At 53.6% G+C, this 14,700-nt stretch overlaps 6 protein-coding genes across 6 annotated transcripts; 3 read left to right on the top strand and 3 right to left on the bottom strand.

Moving 5' to 3' along the window:
- Window positions 1-710: 710 nt before the first annotated feature.
- Window positions 711-4,135, bottom strand: INS49_012003 (uncharacterized protein; the record flags this gene model as incomplete). The annotated part of the gene is made up of 6 exons (XM_043172710.1): window positions 711-1,366; window positions 1,436-1,873; window positions 1,954-2,557; window positions 2,611-2,937; window positions 3,120-4,057; window positions 4,108-4,135. 6 exons carry the CDS (start codon window positions 4,133-4,135, stop codon window positions 711-713), a joined length of 2,991 nt encoding a protein of 996 aa, XP_043024455.1.
- Window positions 4,136-4,382: 247 nt separating this feature from the next.
- Window positions 4,383-5,281, top strand: INS49_012002 (uncharacterized protein; the record flags this gene model as incomplete). The annotated part of the gene is made up of 2 exons (XM_043172709.1): window positions 4,383-5,164; window positions 5,239-5,281. 2 exons carry the CDS (start codon window positions 4,383-4,385, stop codon window positions 5,279-5,281), a joined length of 825 nt encoding a protein of 274 aa, XP_043024454.1.
- A 337-nt stretch (window positions 5,282-5,618) lies between these two features.
- Window positions 5,619-6,848, bottom strand: INS49_012001 (uncharacterized protein; the record flags this gene model as incomplete). The annotated part of the gene is made up of 1 exon (XM_043172708.1): window positions 5,619-6,848. One exon carries the CDS (start codon window positions 6,846-6,848, stop codon window positions 5,619-5,621), a length of 1,230 nt encoding a protein of 409 aa, XP_043024453.1.
- A 752-nt stretch (window positions 6,849-7,600) lies between these two features.
- On the bottom strand, window positions 7,601-8,446 carry INS49_012000 (uncharacterized protein; the record flags this gene model as incomplete). The annotated part of the gene is made up of 2 exons (XM_043172707.1): window positions 7,601-8,125; window positions 8,195-8,446. 2 exons carry the CDS (start codon window positions 8,444-8,446, stop codon window positions 7,601-7,603), a joined length of 777 nt encoding a protein of 258 aa, XP_043024452.1.
- A 471-nt stretch (window positions 8,447-8,917) lies between these two features.
- Window positions 8,918-10,374, top strand: INS49_011999 (uncharacterized protein; the record flags this gene model as incomplete). The annotated part of the gene is made up of 2 exons (XM_043172706.1): window positions 8,918-10,138; window positions 10,213-10,374. The coding sequence occupies 2 exons, from the start codon at window positions 8,918-8,920 to the stop codon at window positions 10,372-10,374; spliced, it is 1,383 nt and encodes a 460-aa protein (XP_043024451.1).
- A 2,786-nt stretch (window positions 10,375-13,160) lies between these two features.
- On the top strand, window positions 13,161-14,097 carry INS49_011998 (uncharacterized protein; the record flags this gene model as incomplete). The annotated part of the gene is made up of 4 exons (XM_043172705.1): window positions 13,161-13,236; window positions 13,295-13,501; window positions 13,592-13,855; window positions 13,931-14,097. The coding sequence occupies 4 exons, from the start codon at window positions 13,161-13,163 to the stop codon at window positions 14,095-14,097; spliced, it is 714 nt and encodes a 237-aa protein (XP_043024450.1).
- Window positions 14,098-14,700: the final 603 nt, after the last annotated feature.

The following is a 14,700-nucleotide window of genomic DNA, read 5'->3' as shown; positions in this document are numbered from 1 at the left end:
CAGAATTTCCAGTTGAATTTCAGCGGGTAGTCTCATGAAAAGTGAGAATGAGAACTGCGACAGTGGCTGCGACTCTGGCGCCGATGTGATAGCGTTCCCCAGGTCGGACATGATTTGAGGAATTATCGATACGCTGCGAAGACGCTGGATGTCTGATCGTTAAGGAACGAAGCCGCCCGGAATTTGAAAAGATGATGTTAACTTTGCAGCTTTATTTGACAGCCAGGAAAAAGTGTTCGCCATCAAGATATTTAATGGTGATCCTTAGTGCTCAAGCATTTTAGGCACGTTCTTTCTCCTTCATCGCTGGCAGGGATTCACGAGCCACTACTGTCGGCTGCCTGCTGCGAAGCAGGGTGGCCCACATTCGTTGCCTAAAACCACATGATAGGATTCAAATGCCAGCCACAAACGGCATAAGCCAGTACAGCGAGATTAGGTCTTCTGTTTATTATAATCTATTACTACGGGCGGGAGAGCGCTCCGACCGTTTGATTTCCAAAGTCTACAGCATTGCCAACCGGCCTCCCCCGCGTACTGCTCCCTTTGACAAAGATGACGCTTTTTGCTTGTCTTATTCTGACATCCAGACCCGTCGACGTTCTGCGGTCAGAAAGCTCACTGAGAGTAACAACGTCTTGCATAAGATAAGATCGAAGACCTGGCTGTTCAGATCCTCGCAAAGCCACCCTCTTAACCGCGCCCAGACCTCAGTCTAGCCAGGCCGGGTCCAAACCCTGCAAGAAGTCCAGCTCGACATTCACAAAGCTCCTCCACAGGTCCACCTCCCTGGGCCACGGCTTAGTCTGCATCGCAAACGTCACGATCGTGCTCAACCGGAGAAGCTCCTCCTCAGACTCCGCCATGACCAGTACTGCATCGCCCCGGGACACAAAGTGCTTGCTAAGGTCCACCCCACTGTGCATGCGCGCCCTCTCGACGACAAGCTTCACCCTGCTCGACGTCGCGTGCATTGCGCTCAGCTCGCTGCCCTCGAGGTCCTTGGGGACAAACTTGAACTCCCAGCTGCGCCCGCGCGAGTCCATGAACACCACGTGGGACCGGTTCCAGTAGCCGACCATCAGCGGGTAAAAGTGCGGCGCCGACCAGAGGCGCAGCAGCGAGAACCTGGCGCTCCCCGGCTTGCCCCGTGCGAACGCCCGCGCGCTCGCCAGCAGGTCCGGCCAGTCCTCCACCGGCGCCCACTCGGGCGGGTGCCGGATCGGGTTGTCCGGGGGCAGCTCGAAGCGTACGAAGAAGTCTAGCTTGCCGGGGCGGTGGGGCTCCTCCGCTGCCAATGCGTACCCGGGACACACGTCGGGGTGTGGCTGCGTGTCGGACGGCTGGATGATGCCGGCTCGGTACACTAGGGTCATTGGTTGTGAGCGGATGGTGGTTTGGTTGGCAATGAAATTCAGGGTTGCAGATGACTTACACTTTGCAATAATGGGCCTCACAGCCTTGCTCCACTCGAAAGGATATGAATCTATCATCGACTCGCACTCTTCCAGCTCCTCCAGCTCCTCAAAGAAGCTTTCGGGCTTCCGAGACTGACTAGTTCTCGAACGCCGATCCAGCGCTTTCCGCGAGCGCGTAACAGGGTCAAAGATCTGAGAGTTCTTGAATTGCGAGCCTTGCTCGGAGCCAAGATACTCTCTGACCAGCTTGGTCACCTCTAGATCAGGGAAGAATAAGCCCATCGTGACGAATGCCTGCGTGACATCCTGGGCGAGATACCGGTGTGGCCAGGGCGAAAGGGGGTTCTGGTCGTAGTCATCATACCAGGCTCGCAGCTCAAGCGTGTCGAGGATGTCGAGGCAGTACCAGGCCCAGGCCGCGTCAGCAGTGTTGGCCGAAGAGAAGTTCTGAAGCCCTATGATCATATTCATCGACTCGAAATATTTTTCGCGGGCACCGGGTTCCAGGTCGCCCATATGGAAGGATTCTTTAAACCCTGTTTGAGCATATCCTCTCTATCCTTGCCGTGTTTTCCAAAATTCCGGTTTATTTCGAAGTAGGCTTGTCTCCAAATCGGGGGTACGGAGTGTATGAAATGCTGGGCTTCAGTGTCGTCGCTCGCAGAGAGCAAAGCCTTCTTCTTCCCAGCGTGGCCATCAAATTCATCCTCGTCCGAATCTTCCATGTCCGCCCCATCGATGAGGCTGGCACCATATCGTATCATTGACTCCGTCATTGGAGAGCTCTCCATAATGACCAAAGGGTTTTTGATCGGTGTGAACAGGCCTTGGTCACGCCCTCCATCGAAGAGAACCTTGTCCTCAACAACATCGGCCTCATTATACATGGCGTACGGCATTGAGGAGTCCTCGGGCAATTCGTCGTGGGCTATCGTCCTCATCTCGCCACCCCTGCTCCGCTGGACTGCGTATCTTGCTGTCGGGCCGGTAACAGAATCATAGATGCTCTGTGTCTGTTCGCCGGCGCGGATCTGTCGGACTCGCTTGGTATCCTCGTCCTGGGTCAGTTGTTCGAGGATATGTTTCTGGTGGAAGTACATGTCTCGGTACTCTCGCATCCTTCGAGCCCTTCGCAGCATCTTTAATATTTTAGTATCAGGTCTTGGTTCTCTGCCGAGGGCTGCTGACTTACATCTACCAAGTAATGGAATAGCTCCATTGGGTTCTCGCCAGGTACAAAGTCCCAGATGTAGAGTTCATAGTGGGAGTCGAAGTTGAATCGCCACTTCCGCTGGCGATCCAGCTCCAGCAACAGTTTCCTATCAACCGCTTGCAGCACCTCGAACTCGTTCTTCGATGCTCGGCCAAGACCCGATTTCACCCTATGGATCCACCGCCCGTTCTCTCCCTGAGGAGCGTACAGAGTCTGCCCAGTCTTGCCGTCTCGAACGAGGATTTGCAGATTGCCAGTCTGCATGATGCAATAGTCAATGAAGCGATTGGTGACCGGGTCTCCGCGCTTCATATGGGCACAGATAAGGTTGCGACACTCTTCAAAGTGGTGCTGCCGTCGAAGCCTTCCTTTCGAACCGACCTGGGTATACTTTGATCTTGTATCCGCTCCAAATTGGGTGTGAAATGGGATGAAGCCCTGCCCTTGGTCAACGAATCGCTCAGATAGGGTTGCGAAGGGAGACGCACCATGCGAAGTAGCTGCTCGGTTAGCGCATTCTGGGACCAGGACGCCCATTTGGCCGAAGGAAAGAAATGCCACAAGACGAGAGTTTGCAGCTCATAGAACTCGTCCCAGTTCCGACAGAGCAGGACGGCCTCCTCAAAGGTGCAGTCTTTAGCCATGATAGAGAACTGTAGCCATCCATCTCGAGCCATGGCAAGTTCGCTTGCGTGATTCCATATAGTCTTACCGCAGATCGTAATCTTCATTCTCTTCCCCACTGACTTCTTCTCCGAATCGCCTTTGAGATTGTTTGACTCTGCCGCCATGATTTTCTTGGTCTTCCCTGACATCAAGGCGGAGAAGAGACCCATGTCATTCATGTCACCATACATCAAATTCCGCCTAAATATTTCCTCTGTTGACAAGACCTCGAGCTCCTCCTCTGGCGGTGGAGGTTCAGGATTGTCGCCCCGGGCAAAGTCAGCGCAGGCGTCCCTCAACGCTTGGGAGTTGGGTTGCTCAACTTTCAGACACAAGTCTCTGAGGTCAGTATGAGCGATAGACGGGTCCTCAATAAACTCTTCTACGCTCTTGGCCTTCAGAGCTGCTGGGAGCAGTGTGGCGTGCGATAGAAGCGTTCGGCAGAGCAGGAGAGCCTTGATCTCAGCTATGTCCGAAAGAAGTTTGTCGATGTCCTCTTCTGGCAGGGGTGCCGTGCGACCATGTGTTTCCAATGGGTTCTGGATAGTGCCCACGAGCTGCGGCCCGTATAGCCCGGAGTGGTCTCTCTCCACGCCCTCTCGTAAACGCCTGCGGACTTCTTCTCGGAGGGAGATGCTGGATGCCTTCTCGGAATCAAAACTACCAATAGTACGATGTCTGATCCGTTGTGGTATCGTGCGCTGACTCCTGGCCAGTTGATTGCTAATGATACCGTCTCTGCCCTCCCTTGTGGACAAGCCTGGTATGTGCAAGACTCAGCCGAGCACACTTTACAGAACATCTCTTTACTATTTGGGTTCATGCTAATGGTGGACATCGCAGATCTGCGACAAATCATATTTACCACACTCCCTGGTACTATAGAGAAGTTTGATCTCCTTTGCCGGGTTGCCGGGCGGGATGGTGAACTCAGTACATGTGTTGTAGCATTCGACACAAGGCAAGATTTTCGAGACAGCAATCGAGCTCGAGCAATCCCGCCGTCCTTTGCAGCAGTCAAACAAATAGTACAGGAACTCTTCCACAGGTGAGCATTTAGACATCCTGCCGGCAACCTTTCGCTCATGGCTGGTGGCCGCCAAATTCTTTCCCAGGACATTGATATGTTGGACCTGTCCTTTGCCTACTCGCTCCTTGAGTCCAGCCTGGGATGTATCAAGTTACTGGGGCGCCAGTACGGTGCCTGTAGATTTGAGGTCGTACCTGGCCACGAGTCAGTCTTGAAAGCTGACAGGACCCGTACTGGAATCGCCATTGTGAAGCATTCAGTCCAGGTGCCAGAGACAGGTCTCTTCAATTTGGATACCGTCCGAGCGGCGCACAAAGAACACTTGCCCGGTTTTACGGAACTCACTGCGAAGATTAATAGCCTCCAAAACAACGGGCACATCAAGGTGTATCCACGCAAATCACTATTGATCTTTCGCCTTGAACGAGTTCCTGAGCCCGGCGCTGAAACGGAGGCGATCGCGAAATGGGTCTATGGGCAGCTCCTGAAGAAGCATGAAGCCAAGAGCCAGGAAAGACGACAGCTCCGAGATTTGCTGTTGGGCAACAGCTGTTTCTTAGCAACAATGGCCAAATACTTCGGCTCGCAGCTACCTGATGGCAAAGCCCGCTGCGGCCGCTGCTCAGTCTGCCTTGACGGCAGAGCGGCCAAGACCCGCACCTTTTCTCCGAAAACAGTCGATCTCAATGATGTCAAGGCAATCCTGGGAGAGATAACTGACCGGGAAAGTCCGAGATTCCTTGCACGTGTGGCAATCGGTATACACTCGCCCAGGGTCAGGGATCGGACCTCCATCGTCACCCATTGTTCGGGTCCATGGCTGATTGCAAATTTGAGGTAAGTCTCACATAAAGTGATACAAGCGACGTGGCATAACGGACTTCAGCTGACAAAATCGTTCTCTCGAAAAGGACGTCCTGGAAGTTTTCGCAGGGGTTTGTGGCGTACCTTTAGAAGAAGCCTAATCACAGGTCCATGCACTCCGCCTGTTGTCAAACATTGCTCTTGACAATGATTATATAGCTTATCTATCATTGTGACAGGCACAGATGCATCAGAGACAGCAAGCTAGAATTGATATAATTGAGAAGCGCCGAGGGTATCTTGCGTACAACATGCTATGCGTGAAAAATCCAATCTGCTCTCCAACAACAATGGGACTCGGTCAGTACACAACCCGCTTCCCCGCTCTTGTCCAACCCACACAACCGGCGGAACCTGTGCTCGTACCCAAATGCCTTCTACATCTGGGCAACATTATCCAGATGCCCCGTCCATCAGACACTGAGGGCTATTCCACCAGGGAAGACCCTGTAAGCCCAGAGATCTCCTCAGCCTTCCGCTCCCTCTTCAAAACAACCGCATGCCTCTTCGCATGGACCTTTACATCTTCAGGGTGGAACGGGTTGTACACCGTGTCGCACAGTTTGCACTCCCTCATCCCCGCACTGCTGCCGATCGCAAGACTCAGGGTCGTCTGGACGCCATCCTTGCGCTTCGGTTGGGTCTTGCGCTTCTTGTGGAAGGTCTGCCTCTCGTAGCTGCCGCCGTGGAGGGTGAGGCGTCGCTTCGTCTTGGGGGCCGCGGCTACTTTGTGTGGCTTGGTGGCATCGACCTGATTGTCGTTTGCTCTAGTGTCGGCCTTGGTCGTGGGTGAGGATGAAGGAGTTGCCAACTGGGTGCTTTCATCCGTGCTTGCCGGGGATGAAGAATGCCTCTTCGAAATCGGCGTCTTGTTCACCGAGTTCTGGTCACCCTCCTGCAGTCCAGGCGCCATGGCCAGCATAGAAGGGGCCGTAGATGGCTGTCTCGCCTCCGACACGGTTCTCCCAACAAGCCCATCGACCTCCAGGCTTTTCAAATCGCATGGGACGTAAGATGTCGGCTCTTTCTCGGCTTCGATCTTGTGCACCGTGATTTGAGGCGTCGGCTGCTCTCCCGAGTGTGGCAAGGTCCCAGGTCTCGTCTTTTCAAACGTGTCTCGCCGTAGTGCTGGGCTCGGGATGCGTTGCGTAGGACTGGGACGTGACCCTGTAAGTTGCTTTTGCGGAGTGGCATCTTGATCGAAGTCGCCAACTGTGGGAGACTGTTGTCGGCCGATCCGTGGTAAGTCACGCCTGGTCTTGTCGTCCCGCTGCTGCGACGCGACACAGTCGACGTCCTCCACTCTGCATGGGCATGCTGTGATGCAATCATGGTTGCTGATGGGAGGACATGATATGTGGCCCGTTGACTTTGGGGGCGACATGTTCAGCACGTCATTGAGTTCTGGAGAAAGAGGCGCGAGATATTTCGTCGCGGCTCGCGGAGGTGGTGACTCGGCCACGCGGCGCTTCTTGGCTGGCCGCACAGAGGATGTGTGAGTGCTGGGGGACGATGCTTGGTTTGGCTGTCTCAAGGATCCCGTCGATTTGGTGCGGGAGCCCTCGGATGCAGTTCTTGTGAGTTGGACGAGGCGACTCCATGCGGATGGCGGTGTTGTTGTCGTCGTCGAGGCAGAAGACGCGGATGCATTGGCCATGACCGACGAATCTGGGGTTGTGAGATCAATATGGAATGATGGTGAACACAGAATGCGCCTTTCTGGGATGGCGTTTCAGGCACTAGGAGACAAGGATTGCTTTGGACAGTCATTAATGTTGCACTAGAAAACAGTAGAAAAGTCGGGATGGGGGAACGCGTCTGCAGCACTCAGGAGACGCGTCGCACTTTAGCGTGTTGACGCGTGAAAAGGGCGTCGGGCAACGGATGACATAATCTCGTGTCAATGCCGCGTCGGGTCCGAAGCAGTATACCCGGATATCACTGCCATCGTGTGCAGATTGAGCGTGAGTAAATTCATACAGCATGTGTAAGTATGCCAGTTTTCAAATCGCCAAACAAGGTGAGGTGAAAATGGTGACAATAGATTCAGGCCTGACAGCTTGAACGCAGCGAACTTCGTGTCGTACCACTCACGCCCACCCGAGTGCTCCGAGGCACTGCCTGCACAGCGTGTGGCAAGTGAGCAATTGTCACCAGAGGCAGTCATGCGCTGGAATTTCCGCTTGTCAGTTTTTCATGGCGGTTTTTTTTGGGATATCCAAGCTGGGTGCGGTGTCTCTAGGGTCGGAAAGGAAAGGTCACCCGCAGGGTCAGTCTTGGTCTCAACTTCAGACGGCCAGAGCCATTCAAAGAGGTTCTCCGCCTCAAACACAGCAGCACATTTACCCTCACCAGTAAGACGAAGATATTGCAGTGTTTGAGTTCTTATATTTACCTAGGCCATCTCCCTCATGTGTCTCCTTTCCGTGGCTTTCTTTGCCGTGCTCCCGATGCGCTGGGATCCTTCTTTCCTGATGGCACTTCTTTAGCCTCCGCGTCTTTGCTCACCACCCAGGTGTCCACTATCTCCTTGACCTCCTTGATCTTGGAATCTTTCTTTCTCGCCTGCCCTATATGCCACACATATCCCGAGTATACCGCAACCTCGGCGATCGCCACAAGCAAAGTTCCTCCCATGGTCAAGAACAGCCGTGCCGGCGTGCTCCACCACCTGGCCACAATCCACAAGGTCGCAGCGCACCCAAGTATAGTGACGAGGAAGTTGATGACCAGCATGACCTGCCTGTGCACGTCGTTCATAGTCGCATCGTCGTCGCCAAGATCTGCCTTGTCTGCCGATCTGTTGACTTCGGCGAACTGTTGGGCGAAATTTGGGGCTGCATCGAGGGAGGAGGGCTGTGAGACCATTCGTTGGTATTTGCGCTCTTCTTCCTCTCGTCGAAGGCGGGCCATCAAGGCTTTGTACTCGTCTGACTGGAAAGGGGATGGGATGTCAGCATGAAGGTCGATCAAGGAGGAGCGGCAAGACTGGAAAGGTCGTACGGGCTCGGGCTTTGCAGGAGCTGGTGGCACGTAAACCATCGCACCCCAAAGAAGGTTCTCCAGGGTATAGCTCTGTGCATCGTGGCTCTTCAGCAGCTTCCACAGCTGGATGATCTGGCCGTGCGAGATGGGCTTGCCGATTGCTGGCTCCTGAAGTGATGGCTCGGCTTCAGAAGAGGCTTGTGACTGTTGGTGCACTTCTATTCCGACCTCCTTGCATTTGCTAATGGCCCCTACAACAAAGGGCGTCATGGTGAGGACAACCATTCTGATGCGGTGGTCAAGAGGCTCAACATGACCTTGGGTGATGATGCCGGTTGTCGCGGCGGGAATCGGACCTGCAATTGTGTTCAGTCCAGGTCCAGAACCCGAGCTCAAGCTGGCAACGGTTTGCTGCTGACACTTCAGGCACTGCATGCAACCTTGCAAGGGTGGGCCGGCTAGATCCGAAGACCCATGTCGATAAGCGCAGTGACTTTTTTTGCGGTAGCTCATTCTGGGGGGGCTGGACTTGGAGAAGCTCGATAGGCGATCCTGGGCGGGAAAAAGATCGAAGATTCATCATCAGATCACAAGTGACAACAGCCACACAGCTCCAACAACCCCACCGGCGGACACGGGACGACCTCACTACGGCTACATCGATAGTTTACACGATTTCTATCCCATCGAGTACATAAAAAGTTCCAATTGGTTTGTCGCGCAGGAAAGTAGCGACTGGAAATGCCGCTCCAGCTCCGGCCGGGAGCTCCGGTCTTACGCGACCCAAGAAGGCCAACAACTTCATTATCCCGACACGTACGATGTGCGCAAAGCATACGCAAAGACGAATTAGACGTGAGGATAAGATGGCAGCAACGAGCACTCTACCACTCTACGGACCTGAGATCCTCGGCCTTTGGCGCAGCCGTTGCCGTCGCCAAGAACGCCGTCAGTAATGCGATTTCACGAGGGAAGCCCAACGACATGAGCATCGACCCTCTGAGGATTGTGGCAAAGGAGATGAAGTTTTTGACTGGGAACATCCGCAACCTGCTGGGATCAGGACACCCCTCGCTCGACCGAGTTGCAAAATATTACACCCAGGCAGAAGGGAAACACATGCGCCCCTTGATCGTGCTGCTCATGTCGCGGGCCACATATCTGTGTCCCAAGGCCCCCATACCGCCACCCAACCAGCAAAATGCCTCTCCAATACAGTCAATACCCATCAACACGTCCATATCACCCATGTCCATCCTCCGCGACGTGAATCCATCCACCACAACGCCAACACCCACAGAGACCGACGCCACATCCGAGACAGACATCCTCCCTTCCCAGCGGCGGCTCGCAGAGATAACCGAGCTCATCCACACCGCGTCCCTCCTCCACGACGACGTCATCGACCACTCCGTCTCCCGCCGCGGCTCCCCGAGCGCAAACCTCGAGTTCGGCAACAAAATGGCCGTCCTCGCTGGCGACTTTCTTCTCGGGCGTGCGTCCGTCGCCCTCGCGCGCCTCCGGAACGCCGAGGTCGTCGAGCTGCTGGCCACCGTCATCGCGAATCTCGTAGAGGGCGAGTTCATGCAGCTCAAGAACACGGCGCAGGACGAGGCCCGGCCGCAGTGGAGCGAGGACACCCTGGGCTACTACCTCAACAAGACATACCTCAAGACGGCATCCCTGATCAGCAAGAGCTGTCGCGCCTCTGCCCTGCTTGGCGGGGCGAGTGCCGAGACCGTGGAGGCGGCGTACGCGTACGGCAAGAACCTTGGACTGGCGTTCCAGCTGGTTGACGACATGCTGGACTACACCTTGTCTGCCGCGGACCTGGGCAAGCCGGCAGGTGCGGATCTCGAGCTCGGTCTCGCGACTGCGCCATTACTCTTCGCATGGAAGACGAGGCCAGAGCTGGGAGAGCTGGTAGGGAGGAAGTTTGCTGGTGAGGGCGATGTTCTGAGAGTGAGTAGATCTATGCTACCCATCTGGAGCGCTGAAGGCCGTCCGCATACAGACTTACTGACATTTGCAAAAAGGCGCGACAACTCGTCCTCGAAACAGACGGTATCAACCAGACACGAGCGTTGGCGGAGGACTACGCTGAGAAGGCCATCCAGAACATCAGCGATTTCCCCGACAGCGAGGCCAAGGATGGGTTGGTGGAGATGGCTGTCAAGACCATCAAGAGGCGGAAGTAGACCAAAGAGATGAAAACTATGAGATGAAACATCACCAACACAACAATACTGGCAAGCACGTCAAACATCAAAAAGGAAATAGAGAAAACAAAAGATGGGACTTTGGCCCCCACTGTACAATGTCGCTACTGTACCATTATGGTATCATTTAGACTCCCCTCCGATACATGCTGCACGGACTGAGGATTCTGGAAGAAGCATGGAGGCGCATGTCCGGCACGGGTAGACGGTGAGGGACCGAGAGGGAGTGTATCATCACGCATCTATATCAGGAGCTTGTGGGCATCCAGAGCATTCATAGACTTGTACATTTCTGCTCAACAATGATCAGATCACCCTTCGATTTTGAAGATCGGGTTTCCCGGCGCATTCCACCACAAGCGGGAGTATGTCGCCTGCTTACTGCAGTGACCGACCGAATGCTTGAGCCACAGCAAGGAATGATCAACAGCCCATGCACCGGAAGACTGTGGAGTTTCAAGCAGAAGAAATGATGCCTTCGGGTTGTTGATCCTTGAGTCTCCCGTCACACTCATTGGCCAGGCCTAATTGCTCGCCTGACATAGATACTCCAACCGGCTGTGTTGAGCATTTCTCTCAGGATAACAGAGTCCATTGTCCTTGTTAAGCCTTCGGTCCCGAGTGAACAACCAAAGCTCGGCCAGACAATGTTTGCGAAGTTTATTTGAGCAAGTCAGACCGGAGATGCGAATATAGCGGCTTTCGTCTCGAGTCGGCCTTTCGGTCGATAAACATCAGATGTCTCCGCGGGACTATGATCAGCCGACACACCGGACTCGTTGGTTATATATCATCGTGTTCGATCGTGGACAGTGCTTCCGGGAGTCCTCCTAAGCATCAACACATTTCCGATTAGGAGGCTGAATAGCACTGCGGTCTGACACCGTATTTGAGTGCACCGACAATGTAAAATGTCCGCGCGTCTTGTCGAAACGGAGGATTCATAGTGATTGTCTGTACGTTGCGGCGTGATGTGGCCGTTCGCTATCCCACGGCTCAATATCCTTTCTGAACTTCGCTTTCGCTCATGCTAGGGATGGAAGAAGGGAGTGCAAGCTGGGTTACAAGTGTCCGAAAACTTTGAATCTTACGAATACTAGGTAAATCAGTGAAATTCCAGCGACATGTCACCGACATGAGTGATTCACAAGCTCAGGCAGGTCAGCGACTTGAGACGGTCGCTTTCTACTATGTGGGTAAGCTTGCCGAATAGAATCAAGTCAATGACAGAAAGAAGGCCCGTATGATGTCGCTGATATCTGTGGCGCGAAAACCACTGAAGGTTCTGGTGCAGCTGCATAGGGTACCCAATCGCCTCGGAAGGGGCTGTCGCCTTTCATACTCCTACTAGGCAGATTCACAGACACGTGGAGATGCTGTTGCCCATGCTGCAGTTCCATAATCAACATCACCGAGAAGACGAATTTAGCGCTGAGTGACGTTAGAAAGGGTTCGATACATGTATCTGAACAATTAAGATTTCTAATCCCGCCTCAATCGTCATCACTTCAATAAGTCACTCGGGAGCATCCCGAAGCCTACCAGTGGATATTCATCGGTAAATTCATCGCCGGAATGCTTTGAAAGCTTACGTATGGGTCAGAACCCAGACGCCGATGTTGGTGGCGCGAGGACTACTGAAGGGTCTGGCCCCAGAGGCGACAAAGTCGAAACCACCACGCTCGATATTCCTGTTTAGATGGGCTTCTTGAACGACGACGTGGCGGTCAGGGAAGTGATGGATACTGTGAATGGAGACAACCAGGGTGTTCTCTGCTACGAGTACGAGGATTCTCCTTCTCTAGCAGGCAAACCCGGATTTGAATAAACCGAGACGGCAAAATGAACTGCATCTGCATAGACAACAACTTGATGGTCTCCGTAAACTCTAAGCGGTTGCAATCGTGGACAATGCCAGCTGAGGAAGCTTAAGCAATACACTACGTGCGGCACAAATTCGGCCACGTGAAGATGGAGCACCGCTATATAACCTATACGGTACTACGGTTGGGGAAAGCACCCCAGCAATAGAAGTTCACTTATTCATATGCCGTGCCGCAAGGCATGAGGACAAAACGGCTTGTTCCCGTTTAGCCCGGACATCTGGGTGTCGAGAAATGTAGCACAGGCAAACATGAATGTCTTTCGAAGCTCGATGCTATTGATTTTCAAGAGATCCTGATGTGGTCTTATTCCAAAGGTCAACTCAGCCTGCGGCTATGTATAATATCAATCGTGAACTGAGCAAGCGGGAGCAGTGACATGCATGCAACAGGGAATCATGCGGCTATGAATCACCAAAACAGGTGGCCGGGGTGATCACTTGCCAAGCAACCCGACTCTCAGGCAGATCCTTGTTTCTTGGACGCACACTCGTTCCAATCGCATTCCAGGTTTTGTCACGCCTCGGAACTTTCCCAAAGCACTCAGAACATGTTCGTCCCGACTCTGTCCTCGGCCTGCATTGGAGGCTTGGAAACTCGAAAGCTCAGGCGAAAGCCAGCTCCCGTCCTTGCATTGACCTCGGCACATCGATATGTTGTCTGGACGGGACGTTTCGCATTTATGATACAGACTATTCTGTCGAATCGGATCCAAGGGCGGATGGTCTCGATTTACGGATGACGGCGATGCCCTGTCCGACGTAGCACGATGCCTATGTTAGACCCGTCGCTGGTGGACTATATAACAACCTCGGAAACATCTCAACTCGTTCCACACTGCGACCTTGAGCCAGATCGAGGCAATCCGTCCTGTCCACCAAAATGAAGTTGACCGTTCTATTCGCCGGGCTTGTCTCGGCCCAGATACCTGCATTCGCACCTCCCGGGCCTGACGATGGTAAGTGTCTACATTGAGCGGCAGAAGGGCAACACACGCAATACTCACGCTCCTGTAGTCCGAGGACCCTGCCCAGGCTTGAACATGTTGGCCAATCACGGTCTTCTACCACGAAGTGGGAAGAACATCACTCAGGCCGACCTCGTCACTGCGATGCGCCAGGGGATGAATCAAGACGAAAGCCTCTCTGTCCTGCTCTTCCGGGCAGCGGTGCAGACGAACCCGACCAAAGACAATGCCACTTTCTCCTTGCCTGACCTCGGCCGTCACAATATTTTGGAGCATGATGCTAGCTTGAGGCGAGTACCTCCATGAGCAGAAACGGTGCATCCGCTGACTTGACACAGCCGTCAAGATGCATTCTTCGGGGACCCGATTCCCTTCAACCAGACAATATTCGATGAGACGCTTGCTCAGTGGACAGAAGACACCATCAGCGTCAACGCATCCGCCAAAGGCCGTGCCGCTCGCATCCGTACCTCCAACGCGACGAACCCCGAGTTCAGCCTCTCTCGGCTCGCTCAAGCCTTCACCACCGGCGAGTCCGTGGCGTTCATCATGGTCTTCGGGGATGTGCAGACTGGCGTCGCGCCTAAAGCTCCCGTGCAATTCTTTTTTGGTAAGTCCCAGCTGGCGACTCTACATCCTTCAAACCTGAGAGGGTTGGGATAGAATATTGACATTCGTTCTCTAGAGAACGAGCAATTTCCTCCCGGGTACGCACCGCCGGCGAATGTGGTGACCAGTACAAATCTGCAGGACCTCTCCCAGAGACTTGGCCAAGCGCTGGTGGCGGAAGGCGTCGATATTAGTAACCTGACCGGACCAAGACGGCGGGATGTTCATGGGAGCTTGTGGTAGAAATCGCTGGCTGGGATCTTTTGAAGTGGAGTCCATAGACGCTTCACTGTAAATATCGTCGTTGGACTAGTTCAGGTACAAGCCTAAGCAACTACCCTAAGACATGCATGAGCCCTAGAATGGTGAGGTTTCACATCTTTTACTCTCGGTGAATGATCCCGCTGAAATTCAGTCATGTCCGAAAGCTTTACAGACGGCTTGTCATTGTCGCTCATTGCCCAATATGGCAGCATCAACGCTCGACGAATCCGGTCTCTAGATTCACATCACGATATGAAGCATTGTAACACCCGTATTGGCGAGAGTGATAGATATCTGGCGTGTTCTCTGAGCCAAGGCCGCTTTTATGCAACCTAGGTACTGGGATGAATCACAGCGACTGAGTTGGTACACGTTGTGACTGCAAGATCTGTGGTCTGTATTAATCGAGCTGAGTCACAAGTTTGGTTACATTGACGTGTAGGGATGACGATACGCTTCTGTCGTGAGGCTGTTGCTTGAGGATTTAGATAACTAGCAAGTCACACTTTTGACGTGACTGGCAGACAGCCTTGAAACCCCTTTTGAAAACAACGCTTTTAAGATTCCGTGGACACATTGGCA

This window comes from Diaporthe citri (assembly GCF_014595645.1).
Source record: "Diaporthe citri strain NFHF-8-4 chromosome Unknown scaffold_5, whole genome shotgun sequence".
Taxonomy (NCBI): Eukaryota; Fungi; Ascomycota; class Sordariomycetes; order Diaporthales; family Diaporthaceae; genus Diaporthe; species Diaporthe citri.
Note: the sequence above shows the minus strand (reverse complement) of the source record. Positions and strands in the feature narration are given on the sequence as shown.